At 35.6% G+C, this 18,808-nt stretch overlaps 1 protein-coding gene across 1 annotated transcript in view; it reads left to right on the forward strand.

Annotated features, from left to right (window-relative positions):
* Window positions 1-12,665, forward strand: part of ATRNL1 (attractin like 1) — a 439,114-nt gene extending 426,449 nt beyond the window's left edge. Inside the window, exon 29 of the mRNA XM_082285771.1 lies at window positions 10,603-12,665. Within this exon, the coding sequence (XP_082141897.1) occupies window positions 10,603-10,727 (125 nt within the window). The 3' untranslated portion in view covers window positions 10,728-12,665. The remainder of the gene's footprint in view (window positions 1-10,602) is intronic.
* The last annotated feature ends 6,143 nt before the right edge of the window (window positions 12,666-18,808 follow it).

An 18,808-nucleotide genomic window follows, 5' to 3' on the forward strand; every position in this document is an offset into this window, starting at 1 on the left:
CTGCTTCAGAGTCTCGAGTGTATGGTGTCTAATGGTATTGCTTTATAGTTTTATATTACATCTTTATAATTTAGGATAATTATTTATAGTTGCAAATCGTAATGCAGCAGACTGTAGGAAACAGAATGGTGTATTGCACAGCAAAGGGAGAGCAGATTCATGGTTTATTATATTATTCTATTATAGAAGGCACTTCAGGGGTTCAGACAAAAGTTTCTCAAATTGTAGCAGTTCTCAGAAGCTGGGAAGTACAAAACAGATTTCATTTGAAACACTCTTGGATCATTATCATTGTATATACAGCCATTAAAGTCTAGTTGAAATACAGAATATCAGGAAAAAAGGGAACCAAAGCTAAGTTTTTCACATGTGATCAAAAAGCATATGGGAAAAAATAGAGGGGGGAAAAAGGTCAGCAGTTAAATAGCAAATAGAAGCCTCAGTGCAATTTCTGCTTTTAAAAAAACAGATGGGAGATTTAGCACAATTGCAGTGAGGGAGTTCTAATGTCCTGCAGAAGGTTTGTTTCTCCTTCATCACACAGTAAGAGCTTTTTTGAAAATGCTTAAATGAAAACTAGCTCCTTATCACATCTTGGAAATACAAGGACAGCATGACGCTTTGTACAGCACACACAGGTTTTGATGAAAATATTTGGAACAATGCACAGAATTGCTCTGAATTTTGCCTGTTGTCTAAAAGAACCATCCTGATGCTGGAAAACTCGAAGCATTGTGTATCTCTTACCACATCTTCTTGTCCCTGGTTTCATTTCTGCCATTTCTTACTCACATGAATAGTGATGAGAATGGGCTGCTGCAGTAACTCTTTAGTGTCAGAAGGTGTATTTTCCTTGAGTGCATCTTCAGGGAGCTGACATTGTTGGGAAATGGGCTTTGTGAAGTTTTCTGGACTGTATCTTTCACTTGGTTTCTGCCTTTTTTTGCACATCCATTTAGTAGTGTGAGTCCTCTTCAACAGGCCATGAGTTGTATTAAAAGTGGGTGTGGTAATCAGGCTGAGATTTATGCCAGATCAGATCCTGAGGGGAGTATTTCACAGCTTCTGTATCTCTGGTGTATGTTAATCCTAAAAGGAAGAATGTGGAACCTGAATTTGGTGTGCCAGGAGAATCTTTCTGTTTTTTTTTTTTTTTTGCAAGCATTTAGAGAAATGTTTTAAATGGCAATAGTTATAATTTGGTAATCCTTTTTTACAAGAATAGTTGGGGTTTTGTTGTTGTGGGCTGTTTGTTTTCAAAAATTTTATTGATTTAATGGGTGGATGAGACAATGAGTGCTACTTGTTGGATTGTGACTACACATAGAGGTAGATGGCAAGCTGTGACTATGGACTATCAGTTTTCCAGTTCTTCCTCTCCAAATTAGGACACATGTCTAGGGCATATAATATATTTACAGTGATTTGCAGCCATTGTATTACTATCTCTCAGTTTCAGGCATTTGCTGTACCTGCATGTGTCACACAAGCAGAAACAGTGCTCTTCTACTACCATTTTACTGATACTTATCTGTATTGACTGCTCAGTACCAAGTAAGTGTATGTAATGAAGTGTTTAAAATGGAAACCTATTTCCATAAAGTTTGACAGGTCTAAGTGTGTAATTTTGCCTGTTATAGTCATAACATGGTGTTTTCAATGTAAAATAGAAGAATCAGTAAAGAATAAATGAGTAGCTGTGTAGCTTACCTCTCTATACTGGAGTCCCATTCAGAATTATTCTCTTTCAGTGCAGACCATAATTGTGGTAGGGCTATTTGTATAAAATCTTTGGGGGTTAAAATGTTGGGATTTTTTTTGTGGTGTGAACTTTTTGGCCTTTTACCAAGCTTTTCTATTGAAATTAATAAAAATCAATTTTCTTTATAAGCTGATGCTAGATTTGCTGACAGAGCCACCTTAATACTGACAGCAGGACATTTGTGACTTTTTTTTTCTTTTCTTTTTCACTGTTCTTGGGCATTAATAGCACTGAACCTACAAATACCCTTGCTAGAGATCCTGAGGACCCTGAAGTTGTCACTTTAGTGATATTTCAAAATATGGTTCAAAATTCTTGGCGTGCTTTCTGTCCTGTTGACTTAATTCTGTGTTACCCTCCCAAGATCGTTTGTTTTGTCAGAGTGACTCCTGGCTACGTAGCAGGGGAAGGTCTGAATATATAATTGTGGAAATCAGCAGAATACTGAAAAACTGGCATTGCCATTTGGCCAGAACCAAATTAGTATCAAAACAGTGGTTAGAGTGATGATATCTCTTGGAATATGGAAAACATATGTTGGAATATGGAAAACAAGTCCAGTACCTCATAAACCTTCAAAAGCAGAACTTTTAAATGAGAATTCTGTATGGAAAAGCACTGTAGATATCATGCCTACTGCTGATTAAGCTGCAATCCTGTTGAATTTCTGGTGAACTACAATAATTTATTTTCATGAACGTATTCAGTACTTTCTGGTTTAAATAAAACTTTTGACAAGGGGAAAAAAAAGCTGGCACCTGCAATATAAAGGGGGCAAGAGAGAGAAAAAGGATCTTTGAGGATTATTGTTCTAATCTTCTTCCTTAAAAGTAAATGGTAATGTAAGTAGTATTGTTTTATCTCCAGTGTGGGTAGAATTAGCCCCTATTGGGCCCTTAAACCTATTGTCTTTAAGGTGGTGTGTTTTGTCTTGAAGAGGAAAGTAGTAAAGCTGCAAATCTGACAGTATATGTTATCACCCAGATGGAACATTAGGGAGGTATTCATAAAAACTGAATTTCACCTGGCGAGGTTTATCACCCCAGATTTCCTCTACAGACAGGAAGAGATCTGCTTTAAATCACCCTGTGCAAGACCCCTCTGGAGGGAAGCAAACCCCAGTGACTACTGCTGCCTTTTCTCCTTCTGAGTGTTCTCCTGATTGCTCAGTTTTGTTCCAACCTGCTCTGTTTCCCAGATGCTCACACATGGAAATTCACACACACGCAGATATTCTGATTACTGAAGTGCATGAAATATAGTTCAGCTCTGTCATAATGGCCAGTCACACTCTGTTTATATGGATGAGAGGTCTCTGTCCCACAGGTGTTCATCCCACTCATGATGTATAGTAAGGCTCTAACTTTCATTGCGTGGTTAAAGCATCCATTTTAAAGCTTTAAAATATTTTAACTCAAGTTCACAATTTTTTATTTAGATTTCATACCTTTATTTTGCTCTGATTGGCATCTGTGATCCAAATAAAAAGAGTTTGCTGAAGATAGAGGCAAAGAGTAAAATAATGCTGTACAGGCAACCTCGAGTGAGCCAGGCTGGAGGAGACTTTTGCAATCCAGACATGTCTAATTACTGTAGAGGGGTTCATAAACTAACCCCACCTGGCCCATAACTGTGATACTGAATTCTAAACAAAACCAATGATGATTTTGTTTGTATTAAACCAGGTATTGCTAAAAGTAAGTGAAAATAGAGCTTCTTCAGTACTCTGAGTACTTTTTTCTCTTCGACAGAAATAGGTTTACAAGACCAAATTAGATTCTGGCGTGATTAATGCATCTCACCAAATTCTTGCAGAGTAGCAAATTAGTTTATAGTGATTTTCTTGAAAACAAATTAAACGGCTGCACAACATCACAAGAATAGAGATGCTTTTCATAACATATGGATAACTTATTCAATGGAAGTGAGATGTAATCAAACAGAAAATGTAATCCAAATGTTTAAAATATTACTGTCCATTGTAGGAAAAATGTGTAATTACTTGCATTTTAACACATGATGTGTAATACACAGTGGCAGAGCAGCAAGGAATTAATCTGCATGAGATTTGCACATATTCTAAGTAGAGATTATTCCTTTTTAGGTGTTTTTAATATCATTCAGTTAAAAAAAATATGACAAGAAGACTCGACCTCAAGTTGCACCAGGGGAGGTTTATATTGGCTATTAGGAAAAACTTTTTCACCAGAAGGGTTGTCAGGCACAGGAACAGGCTGCCCAGGGAAGTGGTGAAAACACCACTGCTGGAAGTATTTAAAAGATGTGTGTGTGACACTCAGGGACATGTTATTGGTGGGCTTTGCAGTGTTAACTTAATGGTTGGACCCCATGATCCTAAGGGTCTTTTCCAACCTAAACAATTTGATGATCCCATGGTTCTTGTGTTCCAGGAGGGCTGGAGTTGAGAAAAGAGGGTGGGAGAATAAAACTTCAGTTAATCAATGTTAGGCTGCCCCAGTCCCGCTACTGTAGTGTCTCTAACTCCCCACCAGGTCCACTTCAACAGGACACTGAGGCATCCCAGAGAGCATTGTCAACTTCCCCTTGTCCATATCCAGAGAGGCCAAACAAGCCATGCTGTCTCTTAGTCACTGGCAGGCTGGATAGTTTAAAGGCACCAGATGTTGTACAGACCTGGATTTCAGACTAAACTATGGATATCTCACTCTGAAAGGGAAGGAAATCTGCCTGACTGCATTAAAAAAAAAAGAAAAAAAAAATCACCACTGGCCTCATGGAACACAAATATTTCACACAAATATGTAGGGCCATTTCCTTTTCAAAATGAGAAAATTTGGGAAAGGCTGAACATTTCTTCAAAGAGCCTTTATTGTATAGTCTGCATTTCCCACAAACTGACAGCAGGTAATTTATAAGTCTATTCTGGGAACAAGGATTTCTTAGTCACTTATAGATAGCTCTTATTACTAAATAGCAGAGGTGTAATAAAGAAGAGCATGACATCTTCTCCCTACTAGTGTGTGGCTATTTAATTCCACACTATCATTATTTAGTTCATTATTGTTATGGTTTAAGCTCTGTCTCGTATTTTACTTATTTAATTAAGTTATATGCAAAAGAAAAGGAAAACATACCTCCTGGCCTCTTGGCTGTCTTCCCATCTAGCAAAAATTATCACTGAAAAAAAATGATGGGGTTACTTGCCCAAAGTAATTTCCTAGTTAGCTTAGTTTGTTTAATACATCTTTCTGAAAGTAAGAGCAGTGTCAACTTAAAATACACATTCATGCACCAAACAGGAAGAGAAACCCATAAAAAGACTGTGAATTTGAGATGCTGTCAGCTTGTCCTTTTAAAAATAATCTAATTCAAATAAAAAAACATTCAATATGACAGGCTATGAAGACATTTACTCTTCTTGGCAGATGCTTATGATTATTTTTCTCTGTGACTAAGTCTGCGATCTCTGGATACTGTCTAGGCACACCTGCCAGATCAGGAAACCCGGATACACATGAAGGATTTGACTATTTTCTGACTTTGAAATGAACTTAGATCTGTGGTGTTCTTCTAGCTATGCACAGTCTTGAACTTCAGATGACTCTAAATTTTTCTCCTGGAAAGTAGAGACTCGAGAATCAGGTTTGCACTTGCTTAGGAGGGGGCTCTGTGCATCACATTTTTAAATACCAAATTTTGTTCTGGTTCCACTTTATGTGCCTTTTGGATATCTCCCAACATGACTTGATCCATAGCAGAGGAGTATGCAGCACAAAGAACAGGCTGGCCTTTTCAGCCATGAAAATTAAGCCTGAGTTGTTCTGCTTGGAGGCAGTTTGGTGGAGAACACAGGAACAACCAGAAAATTGTGAAACTATTACCAAACAACTAAACAAGAGTATGACTATTTCTAGCACAATGTCTCATAAAAGTAAGAGAATTTTTTCTGTGGGTACTCAGAAACACTGCCTAGTAACAATCTTCTAGAATGTTATGTTCCTTCTAGAATGTTATGTTCCCCCACTATTGCAGACATTATAACACTTTTTTTTTCTCTGAAGAATAAATGTGTGCAATCCATAAACGTTATGGTGAATGTGATCTATTTCTTCAAATTAAGAAACAGGTAATATAAAACTTCATTATTAACTGGGGGTTGTATATAAGTTCTGTGTGTGTGTGTGTATATATATATATATATATATAAATGGTTACATAATGGCATGTTTATGTTACATTATTACATAATTTTTGCATATATATATATATGTATATGTATATACCAGTTATGCACACATGATCTACACTGTGTATTTATCAAACACTATTTTTATAGACTTGAAATATTGATAAATGGCATAACTCATTAAAATTCCCTACATTCTTACTGGTAGTTTTATTGATGAATAATAAATTATCTTCATTGGCTTCACTGTGTGCTATGATCACCTTCTTGAGGCACCACACTCTATTATTCTCATCATTTAGGGTATCTTCAAACAGCTCAGATCCATTTCTACAGATTTCCGTGTTCAATAAATCTACAGTGGAAAAATTTCGAGTAACAGGTCCTTTATGATAAAAGGACTCTGTCCACTATGAGGTGAGCATGTACAGTAATGCCAGGCTTTAAAGAATCGACAGATGGAAGGAACATAAAGACTTGTGGGCACTGAAGGGTGAAGCTGTGACTTTAATAATATAGTGTTTACCCAGTCTTTGCTGTTTAAGTCTCTCTGTATGGCAGCTGGCATTTTATTTTCATTGCTTAAAGTCACCTTAAACAATGACTATAATTTTGGTAAAAATGTCAAAGAAATCTAATTGATCTGCCTGACTCGTAGTTATTTTATTGTCTTCAGGTTTCTGAATGTTCTGATTCTGCATAACAATGACGTGTAGAAATTTAATCAAGTGAAGACATCTATCCAAATGTTATGTCTGAATAATGCATATTCAAATTGAAAGGAAACATTTCCAGTTACCTGCCTAACCACAAATCTGAGGTCATTCTTTGTTCCCTTACTTTCAACAAAGGAGATAGTAGGAACTTGATGCATTTCTCATTAAAATGAACAATAGAGGAGGAAAAAAAGGCTTTAAATATGCACACCAGCAAGTAAGACTAATTTTTCAATGTAGAGATTTTTTCTACTATTAGGGATAGTGTAGCCTTACATCAGTTCAAATGTAGTTGTATACAATCAGAGGAAAAATGTTTAAACATCCCAGCATGGGTATTTCCATTTAAATCTGATTACAGTGAAATAAAACTGTAGCTATTAAAGGTTTAGAAGAACTACAAATACAAGCAGTAAAAGAAGACAGTTAGTAAATGAGGTAGTAAAACATTTCAGCAGGGCAAACAGTTTATAGCACTCAGCCTTCCTGTAGCAGACTGTGCTATTCACCACAGACCCGTGCACTGTTCCCCGAACTGCACTTAAACCTGCAATTAACCTTTCACGCCTAATGAAGCTGTTTTGCTGCAAAATTAAAATATATAGTACTGCCTGTTTTTACAGAGACTGGGAGGAGAGCATCTCAGAATGAATGACTTTTTCAGATGCAGGATTAAAAGGCTGTTTGTATATAAATGGTGAATGCGCTTTTCAAGGTAATCTCATTTGATTTGCTGTATTTTATTCCTCTAGTTATTAATAGTTTTGCACTCTTGTAAAAAAAAAAAAAAAAGGAAAAAATTCACACCCCAGTAATTTTATGATTAGACACTTCCTGAAAATAAACTGTTACTCTTTAACTTCCATTAGGAAAGACAATAGTTCTGCTAAAGATAACCAAGTTCATATTGCTTTCTCTGGTGTTTTCCTCATTGTGGATGCAATTATCTCTTACAAAAATATACTTTCCACTTATGATTTGACTGGGCTCACTTCTTAATGACCTATGCATACGTATCCTTAAAACAAGCTAGAGGTTGTTTGAGCTGCATAGAACTAGGTCAGGTTATTTCTATAGCATTTAGTAGAAAAATAAACTAAATTTAAAAATGGGGCTGGTTCTGCAACTAAGCTTGAATTTCCAGAAATTAGAAGTGACCCATTGAGTCTCCGTGTGGAATTCTTACTGATTCCACTGTTCCTTTCTGCCACGTTACTCAAGGGTCAGAAGCAACCAGAGACCATGTACTGGTTTGGAAAATACCAGTTTGGATGTTAGGTAGGATATTTAAACAGCAGCATTCAGAGAAGGCGGGTAAATGTAATAACTTAGGAGTTGAGGTAACGCATCTAGAGCACTGTACAATTTACAATTCCAACTTCAATGACTGTAAATGTATTCACATTTGTTATTTAGATAAAAAACCTGTAAAATCAAGGGAATGTTTTGGATTGTTTGGGGGATTTTAATGAATATTTAAGCGACAGCATTTTTTTCTGTTTTATTTTGATGTAAATTCTCCTTGCTCAAAGTGTCTGTGCACAAGCTTGACTTGGTAAATGAAATTCCTTTAGACTGCCAGTCTGCAATAATGAATTGTTCCCCCAGTTAATTGTATTGCTTTGATAACAAGGAACTACACTGGGCATAGAGAACATCATAAATGAATTTCATCAGATGATTTGTGTGACGTTTTGAAAAATGATCTTCTGTAGTGAGGTGGTTTAAATGGAATTCTATCAACATGCCAGTACATCCCAGTATGCAGTGTTAGACGTAAGGATTCCTTTTTGTTAATTGCTATATCAAGTGGGGTTAGCATAATACATCCAAATATATTTTAAAATAGCTTATGAAATTGCAAAATCTGTTCACTAGTAATACCCCTTCTGTTTAGCATAGTCCCTAAGCCTAGCTGTTGAAGATAGGAACACATGTAAGCAATCATCAAAATGTTATTTAGGTTTTATCCCTGAATTTGCTAATACCAGATACTGCTTAAAGGTGCCTCAAGGATTTCAACAATTTAATTTGTCAAAGTCCAATTTAAGGCATCACTGGCTCATGCCAGGAAATATCTGTGTATGTGAGAAAAAACAACTTGATTAATCTTGGCTCTTACATATCCTGAAATGTATCAATGATAATTGTACGTAGCGTTTTACAGTATTATGCATATTTAAAAGGCTGGATGCACATTAATTAATTCTTGCAACTTTTTGTGAGTTAAGAAAGGTAGTGTTACCAGTGTGCAATAGCATAGTTTTTTTTAGGATACTGGAAACCTGAACCGAATCTGACCATGTGTCTTACATTATGAAAGAAGACTGTAGCAGCACTTGTTAGTGGAAAAAAAATTTTTGCACAGGTTCTTTGTAGATAAGTGCTGAGGGATTGCATGAAAAGTATTGCAAAATTGGATTCGGTGTAATAGATAAATTGAGTTTGATATAGATCTGAGATAAGAAATAGAGACTGCCTGTTAGACATGGTGAAAAGTATCTTCAAAGGTTTCTTTGGAGAGTGGTGATGTTACTGGGTGGAGAATGGGATGTTTTGGGCAGCATGGAGAACTATCCTTACTTACATTTTGGGTATATGTAGATGTGGGTTTTTGTGGTTTTTTTGCAGTAGAACATGTGAATGGTGTGAATACTCCTAATCCATTGGATTGCAGTTATCACCTGTGTGAACTGCCATGTATTAAGTGTGTTGTTAATCACAGCATTTCAAAAGTCACTAATTTCTAGAAAGTATGCAGTAGCGAGCAAATGGAAGAGTAAATTCTTAGACTATTAAATTCTTAGGTCTAGAAGGGAATCCAAATGAGGAGTGGCTGAGGTCACTTGGTCTGTTCAGTCTGGAAGAGACTGAGGGGAGACCTCATTGTAGTTACAACTTCCTCATGAGGGGAAGAGCAGGGTCAGACACTGATCTCTGCCCTGTGGTGACCAGTGACAGGACCCAAGGGAACAACCTGAAGTTGTGTCAGGAGAGGTTAAGGTTGGATATTAGAAAAAAATTCTTCATCCAGAGGGTAGTTGGCACTGGAACAGGCTCCCCAAGGAAGTGGTCACAGCACTAAAAGAGTTCAAGAAGCATCTGGACAATGGACATGGTGGGATTCTTGGGACTGTCCTGTTCAGGGCCAGAAACTGGACTTGATGATCCTTGCGGATCCCTTTGAACTCAGGATATCCTATGATTCTATGATTCCTAAGCTGCCTGTCCATGCCCTTGGTAATACCCTGTGAAGATTACAACAGGTCATGAAATATCAACAAATTAACCAGAATCCAAAAAAGAAGAGTTTCGGTAAGTTGACAACATTTAGAATTTGTCCAGACCATCACGGCTCACTGCTTGTTTACAGATCTGGGCTTTCTAGAAAGATAAAGGTACTTTCATATCTTGCTGTGTTAAATACTAACCTCTGAATATTCCCTAATTAGAGAGGCATATATATACACATAAATTATATATATATATATATATATCAAAGGCAAATATTCATGGGTACAATGTTATCCTAACTGCAGTTTCTGTTTCTCTCTTATTTTCTCATTTGATAGTTTTGTCCATTTCTAAATGCAATGCACAAACATTTACTATGAGAAAATTCATGTCAGAAAGCTTCTGGCCCACATAACCAAGAAAATGGTGATAAAGAGAGGTCATGCTAAGATCACACAGCAAATAAGTAGGAGTCACAAATGGAACTCAATTCTCCTTATTTCCAGTCTGGTGTCTTAACTGCACTTTTTCCTTCCACTGTTTCTTCACTGTTACCAGGTAGCATTTAAGAAAGTGAGAACTTGTTATCTAACTTCGAAATAAAACTGATCACTTCTGGGAAACGATAAAAACTTTGCTTGAAAGAAACCATCACGCTGCTCTGGAATTCTTCTCAGGAAAGCTGCGCATTAAATTTTTTTTTTCCTTTATTTATCTTACAGGTCTTGCAATTGCAAGTGCTCTGATAGACATTTCACAACAGAAGCCTGCGGACTGTAAAGATAAGAGTTCAGGAGTCAGAAATCGAAAACATCACCTTTCAACACGTCAAGGAACTTGTGTCTGAGATTCAAAAACTGCAATTGTATATTCTGTAATGTTTTCTTTTTAAATGGCTTCCATTGAAAGCTATACTACAGCCTCAGTTTTTATGGAGGCAAATCTATGAATGAACACATGAGGTACTGTGCTCTGTTCTAGTCACACAGCCTGCTATCCCCCAAAGCAGAACAAACTTGTGGTTGCTATGAGTATGCTTGATGAGCTTTAATAAAAAGAGTGGATCCTGGTATGAACAAAATACGAAATAAAATACCTAGTATTCTTACTCCTGACCATATCAGAGCAGGGAAAATCCTTGAACGGAACTAGGACAAACAAACAACACTTTTTTTTTGTAATGTAGAAGCAAATTGTACAATTGAAAATGGAGCAAGTTCCAAGAAAGTAAAGGAAATTTTTGTGTAGCTTAATGTAATAGGAATTGTACAGTTCTTTCCTTGTAATTGGCACTAAGCTTTCTTTCCAGCAAATAGGAACTAAAGAGAACTATTTGGATTTAGGTGTTCTTTTATCATTGCCCAGAAGAGGTAGGCAGCCTTTGAATTCAGCAAAGGTGTATCCCAAGAACACCACATGTAATATTTGAAAGATAATTCTATTAAATACTATGATTTGAGCATTTCATGATTTATTTTTTCTTTGCATTGAAAAAAACCTCATAAACATATTTTGGGCTGCAGAAGAGTGATGGGTGGGCTTTCGTTTCTGTACCTCAGAGTTTGTCCAGAATTAGGGATGATATATTTTACAAAGAGGATCCTCCATGCCAGCTAAATGATCAGAAAAATTAATTGAGCATGGAAAAGCTGCTTTTACAATCTTTTTTTCCAAGAGAGTCTCCAAGACTGCAAATCTAAGGAGAGTTGAACATGCTGTTGTTCAACCTGTTCCCATTTCATTATTGAAATTTGCTAGTATCTATATATTGTCCTGACCTCCAAGCAGAAGAAATGAATCCCAGTCAGCACTTTGGCTCTTGTTTTTGTAATACAGAATAGTTTTTTTTTTTTCCTCACAACTGCAGAATTTCATCTCATTGTCACTTTAGCACCTGTTAAGGAATTGCCCAATGTAAATAAATAAATAAAGAAATAAATAAATATTTTGAAATCCAACTTGGTTCCAACATTAGTTCTCAAATCCAACAACCAGTGTGGAACCTCACACAATCAGTACTCAACAACAAAAATCAGATGAAAGAAAGTTTCCTTTCTAAAGGACTGTAGTCTTTTGGGGGTTCAGTAACCACAACAGATAACCTGGCAACCAGCTTTAATGGCCCTTGGTCTTTTTATTTACTCAAAATTCATGAACATATAAAAGAGTAAGAGAATGCTAAGGGGCAGGTAGCAGATGTGTCATATTCTCATTTATGCATTACACACTTGACAGAGTGTAATATGAAACTAGTAGTTTTGTACAAGCTTGTTGAAAGTATAGTTTAACTCCAAATTTGCCACCATCCTAGTACAGGAGAGTGATACAGAGGTATAAATGTCTCATGTAATGATAGACTTTTGGTAAATATGAAAGATATAAAAGATAATTGATGTTTACTACTATATCTGTATTTTTTATGTTCTTTTTATTTCGGGAAGATGATGACATTTTACTGTTTATAGTTGACTACATAGTTACTTGCATGCCATGGTGGTGCAGTAGCAGTAATAAAGCCCTGTTGTGAGTTGTGTTTATTTCCTAAAGTCATTCATACATAGAAGTACTCAGCTTAATTTGGATGAGGATTAAGTGTAAAAATAATTATAAAAAAGGAACAATTGTACAGTATGTAGTTATATCTTATACAGGAGTATTAGGTTGCATCTAACCATGACTGCTCTATTGTTTTGATAAATTATGCACTTATGAATTATGGTATAATTATTTCTTATACTGGCATGATTGTTTCAGTATTTTCATATCTTAAAATAAGATTATTATCTTGAAATAATGCCATCACAATCTTGTGACTTTTATTGCCTATTCTGACCTCATATAACCTAAAACTTTAAAAATTCCTTTTTAAAGGTTCTATTGGGAACTTTGAACCAGTGCTACTTAGTATATTGAAAAAATTGTCCTTTGAAAACAACCCTTTCTGCCAGTTTTAAAGTTGATCTGTTCAAGTGAATATAAATCAATGGGACTGGTTTACATGATGCATACACTTAGGAAAAAGAAAGAGCCACTTGTCTGGAATATATTCCAAATTCTGTACTATCCTCAACCTAAATATTTTGCATAAGAAATATACAGTGTGTGTTTTTTGAATGTACTGGAAACCCCATCCACAGAACGAACATCCAGTCCTGTAGGAGAGTTTTTAGTGTGCTCACTCATACAGGATTACATTCCTCTGTATCTCAACCAGAGTTTGAAAAATACTTGAAAATCAGGTGTGAGTTTTAAAGGGATTAAAATATTTTATTGTGACACTGAAGATAGGCAAATAGCCATCAGCCATTTTACTGTGTTTTCAGGTAAAAAATGTTATTTTATTGTACAAGAAAAGCATATTTGTCATGGGATCATTCAGCATTTCCCTTCACTCTGAGAAATTTTTTTTCTGAAGTATCTTTCTTCTCTCAGGATCCCTGATTGCATGCAAATTAGTAAATTCCTATAATAATGAAGTAAATTAAAGTACTTATATAATGGCCACACTTAAATACAAGAAGTTTGCAAACACATCTTATACCAAAGCTTTCTTTTTGGAAGGTAAAAATAGCATAAATGTCTGATAACTACATTTTGCTAGTTGTTGACAAGTGCAAACTTTCTGGTAACAACCACTGTACATCAGATGAGATGTCTTATGAACAGTCACATTATGATTGCATCAAGAAAAGGCCATTTTTTTTTAAACCCTGTTCTCCAGTTTAACTTTGGAACCCTCTCTTAGAGTCAGAAAATGCTGAATGCCCTGTTTTACTCTTAACATGATTTATATTGGATGAAAAATAAATGAGTAAGTGCTGTTCTGGTAAGTAAGCCCCAGTGAAGTTCTGATTGTCAGGATTCAACCTCCCCCTCCTCAGTCCGTGGATTCTGCTTAGGGAAATTCAGCAGCTATGAATTACTGTTCCAAATATGAGATAGACTGTCCATGGTAACATGGGTTTAGTACTTCAGTTCCTCTTTGTACTTCTATATTTATATAAAATCCTGAAACTCCTTAAATTGAATTTGTGCACACTTCAGAATATTTGTTTCCATTCGTTACATTCCTATGAAATGTAATGAAATATTTGTTCACCTATACAAAAAAAAAAAAAAAAAAAAGGTTATTGGTATGTTGCCACTATTAAAATTATATTATTTATTAAAAATGGTCAAATTCTTGACATGTTAAGGCATGAATAGGGAACATTCAGATTCATCTGATTTGAGAATTTTCATAGCTGACTGCTCTTTTTATATGTAGGATTTCCTCTCATCTTCCCAAATCAAAAACATTTTGGCAATTTCAGATTGGGGCATGGAATTTGTTACGTGTAAAATCTGCAGCAATAATTATTTTCTAAATAATTTAATGTAGAGGCTGGAATCCTGATGGTAAGAATTTTAGTTTGGGATCACTTTAACAGATGTTCAATCTTCACGCATAGTAACTTTCCTAGTATTCATATAAATTATAAAATCATTATGTACCTAATTTCATTACCAGTTTTTTAAAAAGCATCTGAAAGGTTTCTTGACAATAAAGAAAAATTCTCTGTTAAAGGTAATTTACAATCCCTCTTTTTTATAAGCAAATTTGTCCTGTTCAGAATGTTTAACATTACTGGGGAAAATTAAATAAACTGTATTTTTTCCAGTCTCTAAGGTGCAACATTACCTAAAAAACTGTAGTTTGCTGATACTTATTTCAGATCTAGAATAAACATGGAATATCCAAGGCTATTTTAGGTGCTTATAACAAATAATAGCAAACCCAGTGATGTCTACAGGTGGCCAGAACTTCCCATAATGTCTTCAGTTGTATTTCCTCATTCAATACTAGTGAAGAAAGACAAAGATGGCAAAAATAGGCCTTGCAGACTCTGGGCTTGTGTAACTCAGGGCCATACATGTGTTGTATCAGCTTTTCCTAATTTAATCCAATTTTACTTTCCTAAGGTTTGTTTATATTTCTATATGACTGCCTGTATGGCCACATGTGGCCATTTTTATGGCTGCAGGTATTTCTGATTTGGAAAATCATCATCTTGGAGATATAGTTGAAATTCTTGTGGCTCTCCGAAATTTATTGTGAGGCTGAAAAGGGACTGATATTACCCCAGGCTTGGTCATGTATGCTGAAACTTGTTTGTGCATTGAAACATCATTTCTGTGCCCTTGCTGATATGTTAAAAACTGACTTTTCTAAAATAAGAAAGCAAGGGTAGGACTGATGGGCAAAACAAACAATTCTTTTTAAAGCATATGTGTGTATGTATGCATGTGTGTGCCTATATGTGTGTGTGTGTATATATATATACACACACATATATAGATATTGGATTATGTAATTGGTTTCACAGCTGATCTAAATCAGAACATTCTCTCCGTTTCCTCACATATTCTCACATATTATATTGAAGAGTATGAAGAATAATTTAGAGACTGTTTATGTACATAATAACAGCCATTTCTACAGAAATAAAACCTTAAATGTTTTGGTCCTTCTGAGTGAGGATATAGAAGTGTGCTTGAAACACTGTGTAGAAAATGTTATCAACTCTCAGTTGTTATCAGTTATTATCATCTGGGTATCAGTATTTTCAGCATGTCCAAGACTGAGTGCAGAAGGTGAGGCGTCTCCCATCCTTTTGTATCCTTCCTTTTCTAGTGTATTTTCCTGTGGCAGTTCTTACATGCTAAGACCAGAGCTAATAATACAGAAAGAATACAAATTTTTACAGAATTGCTACTCACTTAACAACAACTGTTCTCTTTCTATGTTATTATCAAAACAATGCTTAGCTATCCTATTTTCCAATTTTAGCAAATGCGTTTTTCTAAAAGACCTTTCATTAGAGAAGAAGCAAGACAAAAGTAAGATGGAGCTCTTGAAATACACTTCAAGACCCAGAAGATATCACAAACATCTTATTCTACTGAGGGTCTGGGTCTTCTTAACAATTATTCTCAGGTTGGTATTTATAAAAAGTCATTGTTATTATATGATTTTTAGGAATTAACATGAAGCACAAATTATCTTTTCATGTGAAGTCCTGAAGTTCTCTTAAGACATTCAGTTATAAAATATACTTGAGGAAAAAATAAACGTAATTTTGGAACATAATGTTTAGGATAACCAGTATGGATGTTTTCATGAAAGAACTCTACACAAATTTTCTTTTTCCTAAAGCTTTCTCTCGGACATGAAATTTGTCAGTACTCCTGCAAGTCCCTTTTTCCCCATCCCTTCCCAAAGCACCAAAAGCCAAATGGTCAGGTAAAAAAATCTTTTAAATGTGTTAACACAGGTAATTGTTTTCTGCTTCTAACTAGATAGTTGAAATATGGCAAAAAAGTTTCCTAATGGAATACTTAGGCATGATAAAATTAACCTTACTAATGACATGGGAATATTTGGGATTAATTAATTAATGTATAGAGAGTACTCAGAGCCGTTTACTGATCTAAAAATAACAGTCACTGTAAGAGTGCTGAGTATATTTTAGTTATTAAGTTATTTAATATCAGATTCATTTCATAGTGCTAGGTGTTAGTTTTTTTTATACCTCAACTTGAGACACAATTTGAAAAACAACAACCAAGCCAAACCATTTGCTGGCAGGTATTCAAACTCTGTGGCTTTTCATACAACAGCGGTCACAAAATTTGCTCCTGATTTTCCTTATCAATGTAATTTTCCTTTTCTTGGTAAATGTTTTATTAGTATATTCAATTTACTGATATTTTTGATTATTCAGGCTTATTAGATGTCTGATTTTATATTATTTCTTCTTTGTTTTTCTTCTTCAAGTAACCATTTTTCATTCAGCACCTTCTGCTTTATTCTCAGTTGCCGAGAGCACAGGATCCCAAAAGTGCTCCACTATTTTGTCCACTGTAGTCTGAAAATGTCAGTGAATGTAACATTTTAACCACGTTGAGGAATATCAGGGCTAATGCATTTCCATGCCTTAATCCCTCATTTATATTAAATGGGCCAGAGATTTTACACCTTCTTCATGCTCCATCTTCTTCATTGCAAATGGTGACTATGCCTGTTAAAAAATGTCTTACAGAGTTATAAATTCCTCCAGTGTGGCTCAAAGGCCACGATATAGCATTGTAAGATTTCTTAAAATCTAGAAGTGTGTGTATTCATTCTGACTAAAGTGTTATATATCTTCAATGTATCATGATTATTTCATATTTGGGAGACCTCTTTTCCAGAATCCCAATTGGTGTTACTGATTATGTTCCTACTTTATTAAAAAACAAACAAGCAAACAAACTAACCAAAAAATCCCCACCAAAAAAAAAAAATCATAAAAACAAAAAAGTAAACCCTTCTGAGAAAGCTTTTTAGGCTTTCAGAAAGACACAGGCACTCACTGCGCTGGCTTTTACATTGCATTTCTGAAAACCAACTTCCATTGCTCTGAAATTTTTTCAGCTATCTGAAATCAACAGAATTATTCTGTACAGCCTTTGGCTTCATTTACCTCCTTCTGCTTTTAATAATTTAATGGCAACCCTGTCAACACACAGAGCCAAGTTCTTCCCAAAGGGTTTTAGTTTCCTTTTGGATCTGTTTAGAGCCGAGCTCCACAAACAGCTCGGCTCCATCCCTTTGTAACTTTCTTCATTGTTCATCAGATTGGCAAAAGAATGATGCTCTTTCCTCCAGGTGCAGATTCTGCTTTCTTCTCAGGCATTAACGTTCCTTCTCTGCCCCATCCTCTCCACCATGCCCTTCAAATGTTCTGTAGTGGCTTTGTCTCTTGGCATTTTCTTTTGATTCAATCTCATCATGAACCTGATCCAGGTTCTGAAGGCAGTCCTTGCCACATTCTGATCCTGATTCTTTTCCAAAATCTTTGATCTTTCCTCTTGGGAGTGTACTGTTGGTTTCTTTAGCAGTTCTCCTACAATATCTCCAATCACCTTACACTTAGTGTCATCTGCACAATTCAAATAGAAATCTTCCAAAGCTTCAAACCTGTCCTTATTTGCTACTCAGTGTTTCTTTAATTGCTCAGAATGTGTAAGTTTTACTTCTAGCATATATGTTTAATTTGTCTCTGCTGGGACACGGCTGTCTCCTGTAGAGACATTTCCTGTGTTAATATCCAGCCAGTTGTTCCCGTTTTTGAGGTTTCTCTTGTACTATATGCACTCAAAATGTTCTATGACCTCAGGTTCCACCCTTCCCTTAGACCTCTCTATAATCTGCCTTCCCAAGATTTATTCAACTATTTTCTAAGAATTTGTGCTTCTTTATGAAGAAAAGGCCTGGAAGTCCAAGTAATACTGCTTTAATATGACCCCACTCCTTTAGCCTGCCCAGGTTTTTACAGTCAGCAGAGCTTTAAGAGTCAAATGTGTGTCCAAGGTATTGTTTTATGCCAAGGTCCAAGCAACACTAGTTAGAGCTGGTGTGCTAGGTCATTGCCTAATTTCTGTGCTGCAATAGATCTGGGGGTTTTCTGCAATATTTAGAGGGTTAGAGGGGAAAGTTTAAGAAATTTAAATATCTTTAGTCAATGATTCATATTGCTGTAAAGGTGTTTTATTACTTAACTAGATTGCCATTTCATAGGGTTTGCCTCTCACTGCCTCTCCCAGTCCCATCAAAAGGAAAACATACAGCTTTATGGTCTCTTCAGGACTAAACCACTGATATTGCTAATGGTAGACTATGTTATCATTTAGTTTATTTAATAAACTAATTCATTTTTCAAAAGTGGCCTTTAAAATTATGCAGTTTAATGGTAGCTCAAAATTGAAACACTCAGAACTTGCCGTTTACCTTGTCTTTGTTCAACCTTCTGCTACAACAAACTCCCTTTTTTATAAGAATCACCAACCCAAAATGAGTGCTTTGAGGCTTGGGTGGCTTTTGCCTGATTTTCAAAACCTTGCTTT

Source organism: Coloeus monedula, assembly GCF_965178545.1.
Source record: "Coloeus monedula genome assembly, chromosome: 8".
NCBI classification, from domain to species: domain Eukaryota; kingdom Metazoa; phylum Chordata; class Aves; order Passeriformes; family Corvidae; genus Coloeus; species Coloeus monedula.